This window comes from Xyrauchen texanus, chromosome 6 (assembly GCF_025860055.1).
Source record: "Xyrauchen texanus isolate HMW12.3.18 chromosome 6, RBS_HiC_50CHRs, whole genome shotgun sequence".
Lineage (NCBI taxonomy): Eukaryota > Metazoa > Chordata > Actinopteri > Cypriniformes > Catostomidae > Xyrauchen > Xyrauchen texanus.
This window is the reverse complement of record NC_068281.1, coordinates 42,913,186-42,931,212: the sequence shown is the minus strand read 5'-3', so window position 1 is coordinate 42,931,212 and position 18,027 is coordinate 42,913,186. Positions and strand designations below refer to the sequence as shown.

Sequence of the window (18,027 nt, the reverse complement as noted above, 5' to 3'; positions counted from 1 at the left end):
ATATGTGTATATATGTTATATAACTGCTAATATACAAATGCACTTGCAATTCTATTGATTTTGTGATTTATTTCTTATAATTATTTGTTGAATAATCTATTGGGGGTTAATATCAGACATAATTGTGTCTATTGCAAAGAATGTAAATGAAATGTAATGTACAATGTAATGAGATTTGAACAGACAATAAAGTATAAAAAAGATCAATGAAAAGGTTAGTAAGTGATTTTATCACACTAAAATCATGTTAACAAAATATTGTTTACGTATTGTAGTTATATTTTTGAAACAGTGAGTATTTCCACGTTTACGGATTCACTTTCATTTTAAATATTTCACTCTAACCCAGATTTTTTCTTTCTTTTTTTAGAATCTATTTTTGTGGTAATCAAAATTATGCCACGAATGCTGTCAATTGAACTTAACTTGTATTGAACCAGGAATGTGCCCTTAATAAAAAAATACAGAGAGAGAGAATTACCCATGATATTGTCAAAGGAAATTACATTTGGCTCATAATCATCCATTCATCTCATTGGATCTGTGCATTGGCTGCTAAGCATGAAAATGAGGAATACACAAAGTAAATAAATGACTCAATATGATGGCATAGCTAGAATCTCCTATGTACTATACCTCATTTCTATGTATTGAACTTACTTCCAGTCAAATGTCCTCCAAGGTGTTTCCAATTCTAGGGGGAAATTTTAAGTTTAACAATAAGCTGAGGTATAAGTTGGTTATTTAAGTACTATTAAAACTTATATATTGCTGCTAATAAATAAAATCTTCTTACCCTGAAATGGTGTTTGATCCACTTTTGAGCCACTGCCTCCCATTCTTTTATTTTGTTCTTCCCAAGAAAAGGTGACTTGTATCTCACTCACCAAAACTCTGAAGCCCAAAGTAGAAGCTCAACTGTGACTTTGAATTATATACTTAATTTATTTTCACTTTCAATTTTGGGTGGGGTGAAGTTCTTGCTGAAGTTCTATACAACTTTTGTTTGCCAAAGGGGCAATGTTAATAAAGATTTTTATTAAACAAGTTTATTCTTTCATTTTTATAACAAGTCTGTTACAAGTCTAGATGATTTTACTATATTATGTTGTAGCCATAAGAAAGTATTTTGCTTAAAATTGTGCTAAATATTATACATTTACAGATTTTAAATATTGTAAGTGTACTTCTCAGATTTGGTAATGTTATCATATGAAAAGATGTCTTTATTTTTAGACAAAAAGATACAATTATGATTTAAACAAAACTGTTCTATTTTATTAACTCGTATGTGCTGTTGTTCAGACATTTTTGTAGGTATTAAGAAGATGCCATATTAGTATTTATTCATTTAATGTCCCTTGTTCATTTTAGATACAGTTACAGTTGTTATTTACACAGGCTAAATATACCATTAATGAAATCTTGTTTTATTACGTATCGTATTTCAGTGGGGATATCATTTATTACAGCTGACAGTTACTTGATGGAAACCAGGTTTGAAGAGGATAAACTGAAATTCACGGCTGTTTAACACTTCTGTGCACAAATTTCAAGACTACTTACTGGATAAATACATGTAAACGTCATATTATGTGACTAAACATTACTTTATGGAGAGCTTATGACCTACTAGAAGTTTGCCTTAAGAACAGGTGATGCAACCAAATTAAGGACTGACTTAGTTGCAAGCTAACTAGTAGTTACTAAGCCCTTAGTGTGAACTTTACATCTCAACTTAAGTGAGACCTCCTGCACTGTTGGTGCAACCCTACCCTAAAGACTCTCAGCAGGGGAGCGTCAGTATTGAGACTCTTGTATGGTCTCATCCAATAGCGTGGCTGAAGGTCTCCTGCACGTTCTGTCTCTGTTCATGTGCATTTAAATAATACTTTGATTATTTGATTTGAGTTTCATGTTTTAATTAATCTTATAATGTATTATTTTCTTTATTTCATCTGACTCCAATTGTGAAAAACCTTGTTGATGTATCTATGCTCTGAATATAATTTTGTATCTTATTAATTTTAGTAATTCTCTTCTAGACTGCATTTGTTATTTCAATGTTATTTGGGTCCTGTGCCGGCCGGATGCAGGTCCTTTAACTACAAACTCTTCAGTTTCAGATATTAGTCAATTTTAGACTAAGTCCTTATAGGTTCTCTGCTTTATCAGTTTAGTCTTATTTGGCTAAGTTCAGTATAGTTTCTTGACTCACCGTTCAGCCCCAGTCAATTAAGTTCTGTATTATAGATTCTCGGTTCACCGTTTTGCCTTTTAGTACATATTTAACTAATGGGTTACTTCTGAAGTAGATTAGTTAAGCCAACTCTGACCATAGATTTGTAGTTGATAAGAAATATACTAGAAAACAGTCCTTCAGAATGAATCATTATATAAATTTATTTCACCAGGTAATAGTAATACATTCAAACAATCCAATTAAAATAATAAATCAAACTCAAAGCTATCAGTGAACCAAGCATAATAATATAATTAAATTTGCATTCCATTCAAACATTCACCAAACATAAGAAATTCAATATTATACCTGGTAGAGTAGAAATGACACACAATGTTTTCTGTGTGGGTCTTCTGGCTACAGAGAACTACACACAGCAATTGTGTGCGATATCTGACTACAGACTACCCGATTCCTTTATCATCTCTCCTTAAATACCAAACAATTCTGTTATTTCATATGTGTGTGTTTGATGTTATTCAGGATTTGGTTTACAATTGAAGGGTTTGAACAGAAAGACTTTTACAGAAATTGATGCAGACAATGTTGTGCCAGTCTTACACTCTTCAGATTTCCTTAACTATATTTTTTTCTAGTTTACGGTTTTAATTTTACAGCTGTGATTTTATAACTACAGTTACCAAATCTGGTGAACTTATTTGACACTTTTCTGATCCACAGGAGTTGTTAAATAAAAATCAAGAATGGTCACCAACCACTTTGTTCCTCTGTCTCTTTATTCTGCAGTGTGAATGGTTCTGAAATACAGATGTCTTCATTCTCATATTTAACAAACTCCTCTTTAATAAATTCCATCTTTTCAGGTATGTGTCTTGAAGGGTACTTAAGTAGGTTCCACGAGGTAGTTGGTATTTCATTTTATTTTGTTAAACTTATTGAGAAAGAAATGGCAAATTATTATTAGGGCTGTAAATTAATTGGAATAATTAATCATTATTAACCTCAAGATTGTTTTTCTAGGTAATGCATTGCTCCTTATTTACAGCCAAAGTAAATGATTAAGTATTAAACAACATTTCTATATTTCTCAAATTGCCCACACATTATGGATTATGAGCCTTCATATATAGCAGATCTTTTGTACTCTGATGGTCTATATCCTCGTGTGACCCTGTGCACACTGCATGCATGTTGTATTTTGTCTTAAATGCAAATGGACTGATCTCAGTTCAGAAGATTCTGGGCTGTCAGTAAAGGGTTAAACTTTAGACACATGGAGTCATGTGACAGAACAATATGGCATGGATCACTGTGAAGTTTTTCTTTAGTGCCATTTTCCCTAAGAAATGCCATATTCATTGTGCATCATCACATTGAGAATCAATGGGTTCCTCCAAAAGCTGAAAAATGCTGTTATCAGATGCTTTATATACATTTACATTTATGCATTTGGCAGATGCTTTTATCCAAAGTGACTTACAGAGCCCTTATTACGGGGACAATCCCCCCGGAGCAACCTGGAGTTAAGTGCCTTGCTCAAGGACACAATGGGGGTGGCGGTGGCGGTGGGGATCGAACCGACAACCATCTGCTTAACAGTTTTAGTGTTTAGCCCACTACACCACCACCACCATATGGAGTTAGGATGAAAATAAGGTACATTTTGAACTGTTCTGACACCAGTGCAGGCAGAAAGCCATTCACTAAATAGAGAGCTTCCTGTAGCTTTCCATTTAAATGGATTTAAATTACGAAAACCAGAAACTCTTTCAGCTGCCGCGGCTGCAGACCTCAACCCTGAAATGGTGGGAAAATGTTTTGAACAGTTTGAGGCCCTCTTGGAGCAACTGGGCATAATAGATTTTCCTTCGTACCTGTGATGAGTGTGGTGTGCAAGACCAGTTCTGCTCCAGTCGAGAGATTGGGGAGGTAGGATAGCCATATGTGGAGATTACAGCGGGGAGAAAGAGGCCTATAGAAGCCTGATGTTTTAATGATTTAGTTAGAGCATTTTATGATCATAAAATTATCCAAAAGAATGTTACAAATATCCCATTTATAACAAAAGTAACGTTCTGTTTTTATGAGAACAACCTTTAACTTGTAATGCTACACATTTGTTGCTACACAGTTTAAGAAACACGCACACACACACACACACACACGTTCTTTTATTGTCCTACTACTGTACACCTTTGTCATGTCATTTTGTTTTAAAATGAAGTGAATTGTTCAGTGATTCATTGGCATGTTTAGTTTGAAATTGTCTGGTGTAATTTCCATGATAATAGTGTGGTTGTCTTTTTAGGTGACTCTTAACAAATTAACTGCTGTCGAACATGAACATTTTGTCTTACCAGTATGTGTGAACACTTTGAAATCATGCGTTACAACTAGTCGCACATTAAGATGTGACACGCACTCCACTACAATAATTAAAGAAGTGCAACTCGATTTGTTTACAAGAGAACGCTGTTCACAAGCTTCATTGATTTCACTTTAATTTGAACATGCCAGCATGCTTGCGTCACATGAGAGGCTGTGGATCCCTGGATCACCATTCACTTGCAATGCATGGAGCTACAGAGTTGTTCTTCTAGAATTCTCCATTTGTGTTCAACAAAATAGAGAAAGTCATACACAGGATGGCATGAGGGTGCGTAAATGAGAGAATTTTCCTTTTTAGGTGAACAATCCATTTAAGAGCGAGGGATGCTGGCAAAGCAACAATGTTATGCTTGGTTTCTGCCTGTTAGATCCAGAAAAGAGAAGCCTTCAAAGTTAGCTAAAATATAAACAAAGAAAATTATGTGGCAGTCTGCGCCCAAGTTAGAATTGTTTTAATGAAGCATAAATGTAATAGGAATACTGGAATAACCAGAATAAACTTCCTTATACAGTTATTTATATCCTTATATTTTCATATTCAAATCCTCAATGCATCAGATCCTTTCAACAGTGAACAAAATGTAACAAATTAAACTCATTACAATAGTTAATATTTCTATAAGTACATTTCTATTACTGCTACTACCCATCATAATAGAAAAGGCATTCCTAAAAACTCTTTTTCAAACTCACAATTTCATTCATCTTTACGTTTACCTGAAATTCAAACTGTATAAAGCATTGGACCTGAAGATGATCCTGAAGAGCAGCTCACTGTGACATTTTTCCACAATGCTTTTTTTCAGTTGGGTGCATGATGTGGGGAAACTTCCCACTTGAAGACTGTAAAGGATTGAAACTCTACACATTATAAACACTTTTAATTTGTTTCTTTAATATGGACTCTCTGGTGTAATTTCAAGTTGCCGGCTCCTCTAAAGACATCACCACACTCAGGGCATGCATAAGTTTTCCCAAAAGTATGAATTTCCTGGTGTTCCTCGAAACAGTTCAGGCATGAAAACCTCTTTCCACAGAAAGAGCACAAATGGGGCTTCTTGTGAATTTGCAGGTCTGATTCCGAGATCAGACTTTTATCGCACTGATCACAGTTTAATATGTTTGCACCAGTGTGCAGAGTGTGAAAATGGCATTGTAGATTATTTAAATATTTTAATCTCTGTCCACACCGATTGCATGTGAAAAGCATCTCTCTAGTGTGAACGATCATGTGCCTTTTAAGATTGTCTTTCCGTGAGAAACTCTTTCCACACTGAGAGCATGTGTAAGGCTTCTCTTCAGAGTGAATTCTCATGTGACTGGTAAGTTGTCCTTTTTGTCTGAAACTATTTCCACACTGAGCACAAGTGAAAGGATTCTCTCCAGTGTGTATTCTCAGGTGTTCCTTTAGGGTGGATCTACATGTGAAACTCTTTTCACAATTAGGGCAGGTGAAACAATTGGTAGTTTCTGTCCTTTCGGTTGTTTGCTGTGAGGAATTATTTCCAGTCTGTGAGCAACTAAACTGACACGATGTTTCCTCCTCCACTTCATCTAGTTCTTGTCTTTCTGTTTTTACTTCCATCAGGCCTAAAAGAAGAACATTAAATGGTCAATAATAATCATTTAAGGACAACAAATGTAAAATGAAAAGGAAATTAGTCCAGCGATATGTCAGACAAAGGTCTTGTTAATACATGGGTCCCTCATGGTTGTGTCTGATCACCAATATAATTTTCTCAGTATCTGTAACCTTCATTTTTATATTTTTTAAATATGCAGATGAAAAGATCTTGGTGGGCCTCCAGCACAGGAACAATGGAAAATACTTCAATATATAGATCTATATATGAACTGGGCAAACGTTTTCCTGAAATGCTCCACTGTCCATGCATAGGAGTTGAATTTAAATAAAAACCAAAAGAACTGATGATCAGCAACACAAGTCACAGTAGTGCCATCTTTGATTTTTTAAGTAAATAAAATTGAGGCTCTCTTTAATGGCACATTCTGTATAAAGCTAGAAGATCCATCTAATTTCTTTTGTTTTTTGTCTACTTAATGTTCCTGGAAATACATTTTTAAATTTTTGTCAGCAGAACAATCCAAAAACACTTTGAACTGTAGTACAGCCCATTGAAGAGACTTTACGTCTATACCTCACAGCCTCGTTGTCATTCCCGTCAAGGATGTTCCCCCCCCAAGGACAAGCACTTTGGTCTGTAAGAGCCCAGAGATTGTTAGCCGGGAGATTGTATTACACTTCAGTGACTATGAAGGTAAATCTTTGCGATAGCTGTAGAGGAAGCCCTTGCGTGCAGCCCTCTTTGTGTGAAGACATATCTTGGGTAAAGACCTGCAAGTCTACCTGCGCGAGCCCACCGCCAAGGCACCATTCACACATCACAAGTTTTATCCCCTTTTTTTCCTTTTTCTTCTACACTAGTTACGTTTCATTTCTATGCTTGTAATATGCATTTCCAGTGCATTCCAATTGTTTCCTGTAGGCAAAAATCCACAGAAACGTCATACTACGTACTCCAGAACAATTGAGGTCGCTTACTGCAGCCTCACCACAGACTCTCTCGGTCTCAGTTGGACTATGGAACTGCCAGTCAGTGGTCAACAAAGCTGATTTCATCCCTGCCTTCACCAGTCAGTCAAAACTCAATATTCTGGCTATGACTGAGACATGGATCAGCATAGACAACACTGCAACTCTCTTGGCTCTCTACCAACTTCACTTTCACCTACACTCCTTGTCTGACTGGGCAGGGTGGGGAAACTGGTTTACTAATTTACAACTCATGGAAATTCACTTCTCTCTCTCATCTCTCTTCAATAATACATCTTTTGAATATCATGCCATTACAGCTACTAATCCTGCTAATATTCACTTTTTGGTCATCTATCATCCTCCAGATCAACTAGGCAACTAGAAGCTAGATGTACTGCTATCCTCATTCCCTGAGGATGGCACTGTGCTGGTGGTCCTTGGGTACTACAATATCCAATATCTGGATTAACCTCAAGCTGCTGAATTTCTAGCTCTTTTCACCTCATTTGACCTCACAATATTGCACACCCCTGCAACATACAGAGCAGGAAAACAGCTAGATCTCATCCTTATCCATAACTGTATCTCCGATTATCCTCTTGTTACTCCTCTACATATCTCATCTTCATCTTCTGTCACTTTCCCTTTTTCCTTATCTCACCTATGGTTTCTTTAGTAATCTCCACTCTCTCTCACCTACTTGCTTCTCTTCTATGGTCTCTGCATCCCTTTCCTCCACTAAACGCTTCTCTTCACTTGATGTAAATAAAGATACAAATGCTCTTTGCTCAGCATTGACTTCTTGCCTCGATAGCGTATGTTCTCTTACCTCACGGCCAGCACGTACCACACCCTCTGGCCCCTGGCTGCCAGAGACACTTTGTGACCACAGCACTGAACTCAGGGCTGTGGAGAGGAAGTGGCGCAAGACAAAAGATTCCTGCTGACCTGAGCAAGTATCAGATCAGTAACACTTCAGATCCCCGTAAACTGTTTTCAGCTTTCTTTTCTCTATCCTCACTCACCTCCTCCCACTTCTTCTCTGACTACTGATGAGTTTGCAAAATTTTTTACTGACAAGGTAGTGAGCATCAGCAGTAAGTTCTCTGCACCACATACCCACAACTGCTCCCTTCCCACATTCTATACTCTCTTTTCCTCTTTCTCTCAGAGACCGAGATCTCAAAAGTGCTTCTTTCTAACCATCATACCACCTGTTCCCTTGACACTATCAATTTCCATCTTCTGCAAGCTTCATCTTCATCAATATTACCCACACTCACATGCATCATTAACACGTCTCTTATAACTGGATATTTTCCCAACACATTCAAGCAGGCTCAAGTTACCCCACAGTAGTTGATAAATACACACCAGTCTCTCTCCTATCCTTCCTATCTGAAACTCTCTAGAGAGTTGTTTTCAAACAGTTGTCTGCTTTTCGTTCACAGAACAACCTAAAAAAAAGGGAAACTTAACAGATTGCTACTGGTGAGAGCTAACTCCAAAGCATCCGTCCTCATCCTCCTTGACTTGTCTGCTGCTTTCGATACAGTGAGCCACCAGATTCTCTTGTCAGCACTCTCTGACCTAGGCATCTCAGGAATTGCACTTGGATGGTTTGAAACATACCTCACAGGCATATTCTTCTAGGTCATCGTGTCTTAAGATTTGTGCAAAAAACAAATGTCAAGCTTGTGACTTAATGTTTGCAAATTCTAAGTATGTGTATATACAGTATTACTCTGTTTTAAAAGAGTAATACTGCGTAATCTAAAGATTAATCTAAATATTTGGTTCCGTCCAGATTAATGTTGATAATTAAGAGTTAATATTGCGTGTTAAACAGCTGCTTTAACAGAAGACATAAAAAAACTGAAGAAATTAATTCTCGAGATTTGAGGAATCTAGCTGTAGTTTTACATACAGTATGCCTAAAGCTGCTATGGAACAATATGTTAACCTGCCAGAGTACAAATAGTCTACCAAGGTCAGATTAACTTTCGGACTGGGGCTGCAGCTGCCCGAAGCCTGAAGAGGTTTTTACTGCTTTGCCTATGGCAAAGAAGAATGTGAATAAAAAGGTAATTTATACGTACTACTATTAAAATAATAAATAAGACTACAGGATATAAAGACTTTTTTATGGGATGGCACCCTTGCCTTTGACTGAGACGTAATAATGTTAACCATATAACGCTGTTTTTCTCACATATGATAAACAATGTTTGACGGCTCCTGTCTTGTACTCTGTTGAAGCTAAAAAAAAAGTTATACATGTTTATGGTACTATCTAGTGTTTATCTGTGAAAAGAAAAATGGTTTCATTGTTTATATTGATCCATTTAAATTGCGGCAGACTTCTGCAAAACATTACTCTTATTTTGGGATAAATTAGAGCTTATATTAATAAAGTAAAAGTGTCAGTAGTGATAATATTGTTTCTGATATTTAAAAAAGTTTTTACTGAATAAAAGCAACTTGTGCTTGGTTAAGATGTTGTATATTATTTTATTGAAAAGCACATTGAATTGACATGCATCAAATATGATACAATAGGCTTTTGAGGTATATCTCTCAATGACCATTACATCCCATGCATGCCTACTATAAAAAAAAAAATATATCACAGAGCTTTAAAAATTCTGACATATTTTTTAAAAGATATATTTTAAAGTGTGAACTAATATTTCTGTGTATTTTCATATATGCAGCCTGCTCTGTCATTACAAAGATTTTCAAATTGTTCATCGAAAAAAACTATTTTATTCATATTGTATTTGATGAGATTAATTGATTGTTTATTAACTATTAATGCCATGTCAGCAACAATACTATTCACATGCCAAGCACATGGTAAACAATGAATACAATTTACAAAGCCAAGTCATTTGAGATTAATGCAAGAAACTACGTTCAGGTGATACCTTTCTAAATATTTAAATTAAGTACGTCTCTGAAAAAATCTAGTAAAAGAGGATTGACAGGGAAGGCATAGACTTCAAGTTAGAAGAGAATCTTCTTGTACTGGTGTTTATTTCATCCCATTCCGTCTGCCACTTTTTAGAGATATTAGGAATGCCCCCGACCAAAGATTTTCCTAGTCGACTAGTAGGCGTTAGTAAGCCATTAGTAGACTAGACGCACATTTATGATATTAATTTAATTTTAATATATATAAATAAATAAATATATATTGTAGCGTATGAATGAGAATCAGTGGACTCATCGATTCTGAATACAAAGAACCCCTGTAAGATCACTGAAATGGCGCCAGCTAGTCTGTGAAGTACAATGCGCTATTGACAGAGGGACACTCCAAAGTCTCGTGCTTTACCATGTGAGAAAGGCACGTGAAAAGTTGGCAACAAAGTGTGTGTCTTTCATTTAAAACCTAGAAGGGCTTATTTTTAAGGAAATATGTTTAATCCTCATATGTTTGTGTATTTCTGATTGACTTCAAACTAGTTAAAATTTGCTTAGTTGTGTTAGTTAAACTCTGAAGCTTTAAATAAAAGCCTGAGTATGTATATCCACTTTTAAGTGTACTAAATATCAAATTAAACCTTACGACTTGTCCTAGCTGAATATAAATATAAGATTACATTAAAACGTATTCTGCTATGTGTTACCATCGTTTGAGTGATTCAAACCACATCCAGGACTCTGTCATAAATTACCAGCCTTGACAAGACAAAGGGAACCTTCTCGCGCCAAAACTGAGGAGCCTCATTGGGTCATTCCTCCCTACCTTAAAAGTCCGGATCTGGTGTTGAATCGGCCTCTTACCTCTCTTCTGCTGAACATTTCAACTCTCTAGCATCTTTCTTCTCTTCTGCACTCTTCCCCTGTTCTTCGGAACAACCCTTCAACTCTCTCTTCCCCTCCCTCGGACTCCCCTGAACACTCTGCAACCCTCCGGAACACCCGTCGACTCTTCAACAGTTACCCTCTAAGACGCTTTGAACTCCCCGCGAGCAACCCACGCTCTGGGAGCACCGACAGAAAGCCCATCTCACGGACGCCACGAGGACATGACATACTTGATGCAGTCTTGCTCAGCTACACAAAGGTCCATTGTGCAAGTATTATTTCATTGAAATTCAAATGCGTTACAGTGTGTAACTTCCGTGCTGGCTCTAAAGGGTTAACTGTTGAAATAAGTTTGCTATACCTCTAATTCTTTATTTTCCCTTACTGTGTGTACTTTGTTTATTTTATGTTTATTCTATGTTAAATGTGTGTTTGTTAAGTGTAGTGATATATCCTAGTTCCTTGTATTAAACCCGATTATACGCTTGATTGTCTGTGTTTGTTGGTCATAAAACAAAGCCTCTTTAATGTGCGATCTAAAGCTACGAGCTGATATTATCAAAGTAAGTTAACATGCTTTGATGAGTAGGCTTATAACTAAGAATAAACCTTCTTGAGAATTGATCAAGAGTATTTAGCAAAGCGGTTCTCTGGACGAACTGGTTGGTTGCGATAGCCTACGGGTCAATTCCATTAAGGTGTTCTGAAAATTAATACAGCCTGTCTGCATACGATGTATATTCCTAATTAATTATAATTTGTTGTGTATATATATATATATATATATATATATATATATTGGAAGCAGACTCTTGGACTATATAAGCCCTTTTTGGGGCGTTTTTGTATGTATTGTTATCTAGTCAAAACCGTATGATTAATCATTGATTACGATCATTAATATTAGACGTACATTCCCCAAACCTGACCTAGATACCCTACAATATAAATAAAATAGAGAGATAGACAGTTGAGATTTAAAGTTGAAAAAGGACCTGAACTTCTGAAGATATGGAATTAACCACTTATCTTCCCGGCCCTGTCCTGCTCACCACAATCACACTGACATATAGTAATAAGACCCTTAATTCAGTATTTAGTTGAAGCAGTGATTACAGACTCTTTTTGGGAATGATGCGACAAGGTTTCCAACATAGATTTGGGGATTTTCTGCCATTCTTCTCTTCAGATCCTCTCCAGCTCTGTCAGGTTGGATTGGGACCATCGGTGGATAGCAATTTTCAGGTCTATTAAGAGAAGATCGACTGGGTTTAAGTCCGCGCTCTGGCTGGGCCACTCAAGGACATTCACAGAGTTGTACCTACGCCACTCTTGCGTTGTCTTGGCTGTCTTGGCTTAGGGTCATTGTCCTGTTGGACGGTGAACCTTTGGCCCAGTCTGAGGTCCGGAGTGCTTTAGACCAGGTTTTAATTAAGGATATCTCTGTATTTTGCTGCATTCAGCTTTCCTTCAACCCTGACCATTCCCTCAGTCCCTGCCGCTGAAAAACACCCCACAGCATCACGCTACCACCACCATGCTTCACCATTGGGATGGTATTTTGCAGCTGAAAAGCGGTGCCTGGTTTCCTCCAGACATGATGCTAGGAATTGAGGACAAACAGTTCAATCTTCATTTCATCAAACCAGAGAATCTTGTTTCTCACAGTCTGAGAGTCTTTTAGGTGCTTTTTTGCAAATTCCAAGGGGGTCTTGCACTGAGGAGAGGCTTCTGTCTGGCCACTCTGCCATAAAGCCCAGATCGGTGGAGTGTTGCTGTGATGGTTGTCCTTCTGCAATTTCTCCCATCTCCACACATGATCTCTGGAGCTCAACCAGAGTAACCATTGGGTTCTAGGTCACCTCACTAATCAAGGCCATTTCCCCGATTGTTTGGCTGGGCGGCCAGCTCTAGGAAGAGTTCTGGTTGATCTTCCATTTAAGAATTATGGAGTCAAATGTGCTCTTGGGAAACATAAAAGCAGACAAAAAATGTTGTAGCCATCCCAGAGCTGTGCCTCGACACAATCCTGTCTCTGAGCTCTGCAGGCAGTTCCTTTGAACTCATGGCTTGGTTATTGCTCTTGAGATGCATTTTCAGCTGTGAGACCTTATTTAAACAGGTGTGTGCATTTCCAAATCATGTCCAATCAATTTAATTTTCCACAGATGGATCCAAGTGTAGCAACATCTAAAAGAATTATCCAGATAAATGAGATGCACCTAAGCTAAATTTTAAGTGTCATAGCAAAGGTTCTGAATACATATGACAAATCAAATCACTTTGTCACTCAACCATATACACAATTGCAACAGTGGTTGGAAGTCTTGAGTGCGTTTTCAAGCAACATAGCAGTATGACAAGTACAATAAACATCTGATTTACACAACAGTTTACACATCTGTTACACAACACAATACACACCCCCAAGTAATCAAACAAAGTCAAAGTGATATTTTAGTTTTTTCTTTTGAATACATTTGCAAAGTTATCAAAAATCTAGTTTTCACTTAGTCGTTATGGGGTACGGAGTGTAGATTGATGTTAATTTTTTGAAGGGATTTTAGCATAAGGCTGAAACCAAAAAATAAATTAAAAAAATGAAAGTGTCTGAATACTTAATGAATGCACTGTATTCATCTAAATATCTTCAATTGTGTTCAGCAGAAGAAAGTCATACACATCTGGGACGGCATGAGGGAGATGGGAGATTTAAATTTTTGAATGAACTATCGCTTTAAGATGCACTTCACGTGTAGTGGTCACTGCTCTGTATACGGTTTTTTGTGAAGCGATTACAGAACATTTTGGAACCATTTTGCACTTTAATTTAGCGCAGACCACTTGTGATCAGAACACCGGAACCCAGCTTTATTCCTGAAACAGGGTCAGAGACACTCATAACACATCAGTGGTCATTAAATGAAGAATCAAGAATAGACACTAACCTGTTCGATCCTCAGTATCTTCGATTTTCACTATGTATATTTCTGGATACCCCGTGTCCTCTCTCTCCTCTTTAATAAAATCCATCTTTGCTGTAGTATGTCAGAAAATTGTTTACACACTTGAACTTTGTCCTGCTCTTCTGGAAATGCGACTTTGATTCAAAGATGACAGGAATATTCAGAGCATTTATTGGCGAAGTGCTCTGAATGTGGATTCACAATCACTGTGTGGTAGCGAAGATCAGACCTGCCAAAATTAAAAAATAAATGTCAGAATTTAACATTTTATGAACAAACACCTTTGAGTTTCTTTGCTTTAGTTTTTGCATATTTGTATTTAGAAGATATTTACTTATTTCTATCCTTCACTATTTACTCTATTTTTATACTTACATTTCACAACATACTTTAAAAGCACTCTCATTAATCACTTCTTGAAGAAATTCAATTCAAAATTCAAAGAAATTTCACAAAAGGAAGAAAAAGAAAAAAGTAAAATGATACAAGACTTTGCAACCTCTTCAATTCTCATGGGTCTGAAGGCTAGGAGTACATCTTTTTTGCGCGTTTCGGATCAGCTGGCGTCCGGTAGACCGCAATTGCTTTTGAAAGTATACTGTTCTGAACACGAGCCAATACGAATGCATTCGACGCATGCCAACGACTGCTTGGTGATGTGGCCAGATGAAGACCACGTCAAGGTCCTGGTATACTTCCTTTTTCTACGTTCGAGATAGGATTGCGCCCGGCCGACCACGTTGCCTTTTGGAGTATACTTTTCTGACCTCGAGCAAATATGAACACGTCCAACGCATGCCCATTACAGCGGCTTTGTGATACTCTTTTAGTACAGTCAATGGCCGGCGCATACGCGATGATGCGCACAGACAAGGAGTGCAGGCTGATGACATTGCATTGCCTATAATGTACGCACAGTGAATAGCAACGTGGATAACCGAAGGGTAATCAGGCCTTCAATGTTTTGAGAAAACTTGGGCCCTGCACGAGGTCAGTCCGCACAACTGTCCCGAGATGAAATTTGCATCACGCATACTGTGCGCGGACCGATCCAGAATACGGACAGGTGAAGTATACTTCGGTCCAATTCACACCAAAATAGTGCTGTTTTTGCGAGTTAAACTTTGGATGAATGGTCTATTCAGACAGAGACTGTAAGAAATTAAATGGAAAAACTATTTCACCTCTGCACGGCAGGCATATGTGCATGAGTTATAAATGTTCTTGAATATATTTCTGTGCTCATTCTTTTACAAGACTCACACAAAAACACTAAATTCAGTAAATCATGAAGAAGCTGTAAACGCATTTACTTTTATTTGTATTGAAGTGAGGGGGCAATATGGGACCGCACAGAAATCAAAACTTAAGAGAACAGAGCGCCAGATGGCACACTAGAAACTGCAGATAAGACAAATGGATGTGAAGTTTATACTAGCTGGCTCACTTTTTTTCCCCAACTGTGGTCGAACTAACAAAATATAAATATGTTGGACTTAAATAAGCCAGAGATTGAAGACCCACTGCAGTCTCTAAAATCTGTTGTTTGGAAGCACTATGGTTTCACAGTAAACTACAATAATACTGGCAATGAGTAGTGAACAGGATGAAGGTTGTGTGTCGGCTCTGTTTCACCGAAGTCGAGTATGTCTCAAGAAGCACATCTAACATGATGATTCATTTGCGGCGACATCATCCACATGTGTCTCTTGAGCTTATGGGAGCAAAACATAAACAGCCTGTCTCACCACGGCATTCAAGCAACCTCTCGCTGCAAGCTCAGCCAGAGCTAAAGCGATAACGAACGCCATAGGAGTATTTATTGCTGCAGATATGCGACCATACTCAGTCACAAAAAACACAAGATTTAAGCTTACGCTTAAAGTGCTTGAGACCCATTATAAAGTTCCTACAAGTTCGCATTTCAGCAATTATGTAGTGTTCGCTCTATATAAACAAGCATTTGTTGTAATTGTCCAGCAGGGGACATTTGACAATTCTAACCGATCCGCCCCATGTACACTGATAGTGTGGATATTCAGATTTTCCTGAAAACAAATGGTGAGCTGAAAGGCAAAAAAAAAAAAGAAAAAAAAAAGGAAGAAATCTGCATTGTTAATGTCTTAATTTTGTTACAATTATTATAATTGAACTTTGTTTTACTTTTATTATTAATTTATGTTTTACACAAATGTGCATATAAGAAGCTCTTAAGTTTTGTAAAGTAATTTCGTTGAAGAAATAGTGCAGTCATGTATAAATGAGCCTTCACGATAAGAATTGTTGCCCATGAGCCACTGTGTTTACACTACGAACTTGGTCCAAATGAATTGCTGAAACTCACTGCTGTTTTAAACGCCAGGAATATATATCTCATACACATTGATGTACATATTAAAGAATGTACATTAAGACAAAACACCAGTTAAATTATAAAAAATGAGCTATCTGCACATTATTATGTACACATGTACATAAATTACATAAATAATGAGTTTACAGCTTCTTCATGATTTACTGAATTTAGTGTTTTTGTGTGAGTCTTGTAAAAGAATGCGCACAGAAATATACTCGAGAACATTTATAACACAAGCACATATAATAAACACAGACCGGGTTTATGTCTGCAGTAACAAATGTTGATGAACTGTAATACAGTGCAACTGTCTGTTTCCGGAAGTAAAACACATTCATTTATTGCATAGACGAATTGATTTTTAACAATAAATTACAAACATTTAAAGACAGACTTACCGTGAGCTCTGAAACTGTTAATCGACTATATTTGCTCCTGCTGAAGCCATCAGTCCGTGTTATTTCAACGTCATTCCTGTTTCTTCTTTGGGTTTCCGCCGGTTGGCAAACTAGCTTTTGTGCATTTCCGCCACCTGCTGGGATGAAGTCTGACACTGTGCGTCCCCCTCACTTTTAATAAAACCAAAGTTCGTCCACTTGCGCTGTCTTTCATACAGCAAATATCTAAATATTTATATACTTTTAAGAATGTTTCGGTATGTTCTGTAATGCTGAGACAGATTTGAATTCTTCTTTGAGCTGGAGTCTTTCTCTGTCATCTGCAATGCAAATTAGCAGCACATGCTCAACAGTCTCAGGAAGACCACATTTATTACAGTTACCAGATTCATGTTCCCCTACAATGTAAAGTGACTGATTGAGTGCTGAGTGTCCAATCTGTAGTCGAGAAATTGCTGTGTCATCCCTTCTATTGACAAAATGGCTCCTCTCATAATCAACTTGTCTTTGAATATTGAATAGATGTCACCCTTTTACTTCCTTGTCCCACCTCTCTTGCCACATCCCCTTAACAGCCTCTTAATGGTGTAATGATGTCAATTATTAGATGTGTAAGAGCCTGATTGGCCATATAATCCACCTCCTCATTACCCTTGTGATGTTGCAGCAGTTATTACTACTGTAAAATTACAATAGGTTCATATTGGATCTCCTTTAAATAGGGTAAAAAAATGTTGGCCAAGGGGACGGGAGGAGAGTCCTTTGGACGTTTCGCCAACAAGACACCGCTTGGGTGTAGGCTCTGTGCAAGCCGGTGCAGCTGTCCGTTTACAGTTTCTACTTAAGCACAAGGTAGTTAATATGGTAATGTAACCCTTCCTTGTTCTGATGGGTCAATTTGACCCTTTTAACAATGATTTACATCAACTTAACTTAAGTTTTGTTTTTATATACCAAATCTTGTAACAAAGGCTCTGTTTGCTCAATCTCTCTCATTTTGGTCTTAAATCGTTCCACTAGATGGTAGCAAACACTAGAAAAATATATTTCTTAATCAGCTTCTATCACAATATACAGATCTGAAAGGCAACGGGGTTTGTGACTTTGCCCATATGGCATCCAGACTTTATTAGGACAGTCTTTTTATAAGTACACTCATACTCATACACATCATTTCATGCACTCACATCACATGAATACATCACAGACACTCACAAACGGTCATTGACAACAGACATATTATTATAGACATGCAAGATTATTGATATTAATTTGTTCAAAAGTTATTTTACTGTTAATGCAGTGTTCATTATGTTTATTAAATGTTCGACATGTTCAGTTGACAT

General features: G+C 37.2%; 2 protein-coding genes across 3 annotated transcripts in view; both read right to left on the bottom strand.

Annotated features, from left to right (window-relative positions):
* LOC127645531 (interferon-induced protein 44-like) overlaps positions 1-887 on the bottom strand; it is a 65,134-nt gene extending 64,247 nt beyond the window's left edge. For both annotated transcript variants that reach the window (XM_052129179.1, XM_052129180.1), the window contains exons 1-2: positions 797-887; positions 661-694 (exon numbers count right to left, since the gene is read on the bottom strand). In XM_052129179.1, the coding sequence (XP_051985139.1) occupies positions 661-694; positions 797-839 (77 nt within the window). In that variant the 5' untranslated portion in view covers positions 840-887. The remainder of the gene's footprint in view (positions 1-660; positions 695-796) is intronic.
* A 1,951-nt stretch (positions 888-2,838) lies between these two features.
* On the bottom strand, positions 2,839-16,755 carry LOC127645469 (gastrula zinc finger protein XlCGF49.1-like). Its single transcript, XM_052129096.1, has 3 exons — positions 16,682-16,755; positions 13,910-14,156; positions 2,839-6,181 (listed from the first exon to the last, which is right to left on the bottom strand). The coding sequence occupies exons 2-3, from the start codon at positions 13,992-13,994 to the stop codon at positions 5,472-5,474; spliced, it is 795 nt and encodes a 264-aa protein (XP_051985056.1). The 5' UTR covers positions 13,995-14,156; positions 16,682-16,755; the 3' UTR covers positions 2,839-5,471.
* Between the last annotated feature and the right edge of the window lie 1,272 nt (positions 16,756-18,027).

Coding starts and splice junctions, on each gene's coding strand:
- LOC127645469 (XM_052129096.1), bottom strand. CDS start 13,994: ATGGATTTTATTAAAGAGGAGAGAGAGGACACGGGGTATCCAGAAATA. Junction 6,182..13,909: donor AGATACTGAGGATCGAACAG/GTTAGTGTCTAT, acceptor TTCTTCTTTTAG/GCCTGATGGAAGTAAAAACA.